The sequence below is a fragment of the Octopus bimaculoides genome, chromosome 2 (assembly GCF_001194135.2).
Source record: "Octopus bimaculoides isolate UCB-OBI-ISO-001 chromosome 2, ASM119413v2, whole genome shotgun sequence".
Taxonomy (NCBI): Eukaryota; Metazoa; Mollusca; class Cephalopoda; order Octopoda; family Octopodidae; genus Octopus; species Octopus bimaculoides.
The window spans coordinates 85,639,608-85,642,987 of record NC_068982.1 but is presented as its reverse complement, the minus strand read 5'-3'; the positions used below and the strand labels follow the sequence as shown (position 1 = coordinate 85,642,987).

At 33.9% G+C, this 3,380-nt stretch overlaps 1 protein-coding gene across 2 annotated transcripts in view; it reads left to right on the top strand.

Moving 5' to 3' along the window:
* The window catches only part of LOC106880691 (rab-3A-interacting protein-like), a 67,452-nt gene that overhangs the window by 52,081 nt on the left and 11,991 nt on the right, over positions 1–3,380 (top strand). For both annotated transcript variants that reach the window (XM_014930761.2, XM_052978407.1), the window contains one exon: positions 2,129–2,224. In XM_014930761.2, coding sequence (XP_014786247.2) covers positions 2,129–2,224 — 96 coding nt within the window. The remainder of the gene's footprint in view (positions 1–2,128; positions 2,225–3,380) is intronic.

Sequence of the window (3,380 nt, the reverse complement as noted above, 5' to 3'; positions counted from 1 at the left end):
TAGATCTTCAGTCGATTTTCCCCCAAAAATGAAACAATCATCCAGGAAGCGTTTCCATTTCTTAATGATATGTTGTTTGTATTCTTGGTCAAAGGTTTTTTCCACTTCCTCATAGAGCTTTTCTTCTAAGTATCCCATAACTAAGTTTGCATATGAGGGTGCAAATCGCGTACCCATAGCCGTGCACTTTATCTGCCGATATGTTTTGTTGTCAAATTTAAAAGTATTTTCCTCTAGCACTAGATGTGTGGCCTTGGTGATGAAGTCAGTTTTGAAGCGATCATTTATCCGTTCTCTCTGTTTTTCAACCCAGTGTTTGATTGCTTCTAGGCCTAAACCTCACAGTTAAACTTCTCTACAATAATCAATAATCACGTAAGTCAAAAGCAAAATAGAAAACACCTTATTTAAATTTAACCTTTTATGACTACATCCTCGCCAGAAAAAGGGAAAGATGGCTGCTTATAAATGCCAAAAGATTCCCTGGTGAAGAATGTACCCCACAACATAGACTAGTAGTTAGTGAATTCAGTATTGGGGCTAAGTGGTTGCCCAGAAGATGACCAGCTTGAAGGAGAAGGGTCTGAAGCTCAAAGATCCTGCGAATGGACAGAGATTTAGAGACTTATTACTCGAAGCCTTTGACGAAATAGAAGGGGATGTAGCTTCACACGATGTAGAAGACAATTGGACGTTTCTATGGGACAACCTGCTGAGGGCCACTGACCAGATCTGTGGATAGTGCAAAGTCCCCTCTCGACCCAAAATAACGTGGTGGTGGAACAATATTGTTGACAGGGCAATTAGGGAAAAGAAACAGGCCTGGAAGGACTGGAAGAACGGTGGTAGCAGGGAATTGTATCAGACTGCCAGAAGGGAAGCTAAGCGACAGGTTCATTTAGCCAGAGGGGAAGCAGATAAGAAACAATTTGCCAATGTTCTGCACCATGAAGACCAAAGACTCGAGGTATTTCAGGTTGCAAGACAGTGTGTGAGAGAGAATCGGGATGTCGTGGGAGAGAAATGTGTTCGCATGGATGACGGTACGCTTGCACTAAACGAGGCTGCAAAGAAGGTGGTTTGGAGACGCCACTACGAAAGATTATAATTTTTTTTAAAGAAATACCTACTTGTTTCTTTCTTTTTAAAGTTTAATATTGGTTGATATTTTTTCAATAGAGCATTTTGTTGAATTCTTTTTTGTTTTTCAAGAAATTTTTTTCCCATAAAATATATAAATTGGTATATCCAATAACTTAACACCGCTGTATGCAATGGCTCTATAAGCAATGTATTGGGAGGTGAGAATGGGTTAGATGGGTGCTGATGAAGGGGCAAAAAACCCCAAAATATGACATAAACACTAATTACCCATTTTTGTTTTTGTTCTCATTGTTTACATTTGATGTCTCGATACGAAACGTAACAAAAATCAGTGCCTGCTATAATTTCTATAGAATATATGTAGAAATAACTTTAACAAAATAAAATAAATAGAATACTTGGGCCAGATACAGCCAGTTTAAATGCTAAAGGGTTAAGAGTTTAAGAAACTTAGTTTTCTCTTAAATTTTGAAGATTGTAAAGAAGTAATTCTTCTCCTCTACCTTAACTGCAGGTAAGAGTGGGAATGTTATGTCTCTGCTATTGGGCTTCTAGCTAACCTCTTTTGATCTCTAACCTTAATTAAGCATTTTATTTTCTTTGCTCTGAGTTTAACCTGCAGCTACAGGGGAGATAACTCAGTGACAAATTACAAAAGCAGCTTGGAGAAGGTTAATACATATCTTGAAATTCTATTTCACCATCTAAGGTATTAACCACCATTATACTTTACAAAGTGTTTATTTTAAGCCTCTGAAGGCAACAAAATGTGCCTGCAGCTACGGGGAAGAAAACTCAGAAACTAATTGCAACAGCAACACTAATTCAACAAATTGCTTTTAAGATTTGGAATTCATCTCATAATAAGACTTGTTGGAAAATAAAAATAAAAATATGAATTAAACAAGGTAGTATATAACTAAAACTCATAAAACTGATTAAAATTTATACATTAACTTATATTTGGAGTTCATTTTTTAAAATTCTTTATTTGAATGGTTTTATTTATTTTAAATAATTTTAGGAGTTGGAGTTAAAAGATGAAGAATGTGAAAAACTGTCTAAAGTTCGGGATCAAATGGGTCAGGAATTGGAGGAACTAACAGCTTGCTTATTTGAGGTAATTCTTTTCCTGTCATTCTGATATCTCCATAGATTAAATTTAACCCTTTTGTTACTATATTTCTAACCCTTATATGTTTCAATTAAATTCTGAAATAATTTTGAATTTAGATTGGTATCTAAATTCATAAAATAACTCTCATCTTTTTATTTATCAACATATTAATGTGATTTTTGGAAGACCATTTAACAAAAAAAGGTTCTTAACCAGATTTGCTTCATAATTTTGTCTCAATGTGAATCTAATGATGGGTAAATGCAAATAAATTCGACAAAATATATTATTTAAATTTTGTTTTAACATCAGCATAGAAAATGAGTTATGAGCTAAAATTCAATATGTATACAACAAAATTTTAATTGTGAAAAATTGTGCAAATTACTGGATTATTTATCAGTTGAACTTAATATACATAAGATATGAGTACCATAAAGGTAAAACAGAATGGGACATTAGAATTTGTCTTTGAAGAAAACTAGGAAAGGAAAAATCTGCCATCAACAAAATGAAATAAACTCACTCATATTCATGAATACACTGAAATACATATAATGATTCACAATTCAAATTAATCTAACTTTGTTGTGCATCATATGAGTAAATTAAAATTACAGCTAAATAAAAAGTAAAAATGTGGTAAATTCAAAGCAGAAATATTTATAAATCAAATTTATACAAGCATGGCTGTGTGGTAAGAAGCTTGCTTCCCAACCACCTTGTTCTAGGTTCAGTTCCACTGAGTGGAACCTTGGGCGAGTGTCTTCTTCTATAACCTTGGGTTGATAAAAGCCTTGTAAGTGAATTTGATAGATGAAAACTGAAAGAAGCCCATCATATATATATATATATATATATATTATTTATATAAGGGGCATTACTACAGAATAATGCCACACACTGGACTTCCCAAAATAAACACATTTAGTACCGAATGCGAGGAAAAACAACCAACAGAAGACCAACTTTCTTTTAAATAACTCAACTATGTATCGACCGACTTCGCGATTACTAGAATGAATCTAGACTCCGCTCATCAGCATAGTATTGTTCAGGAAAACATATATAAATAAACAGAATTCTCACCTTACCAAAAACGAACACTCTCCGTATCCGACCAAGCAAAGATTATACAGATAAACTTCATTCCCTTTGC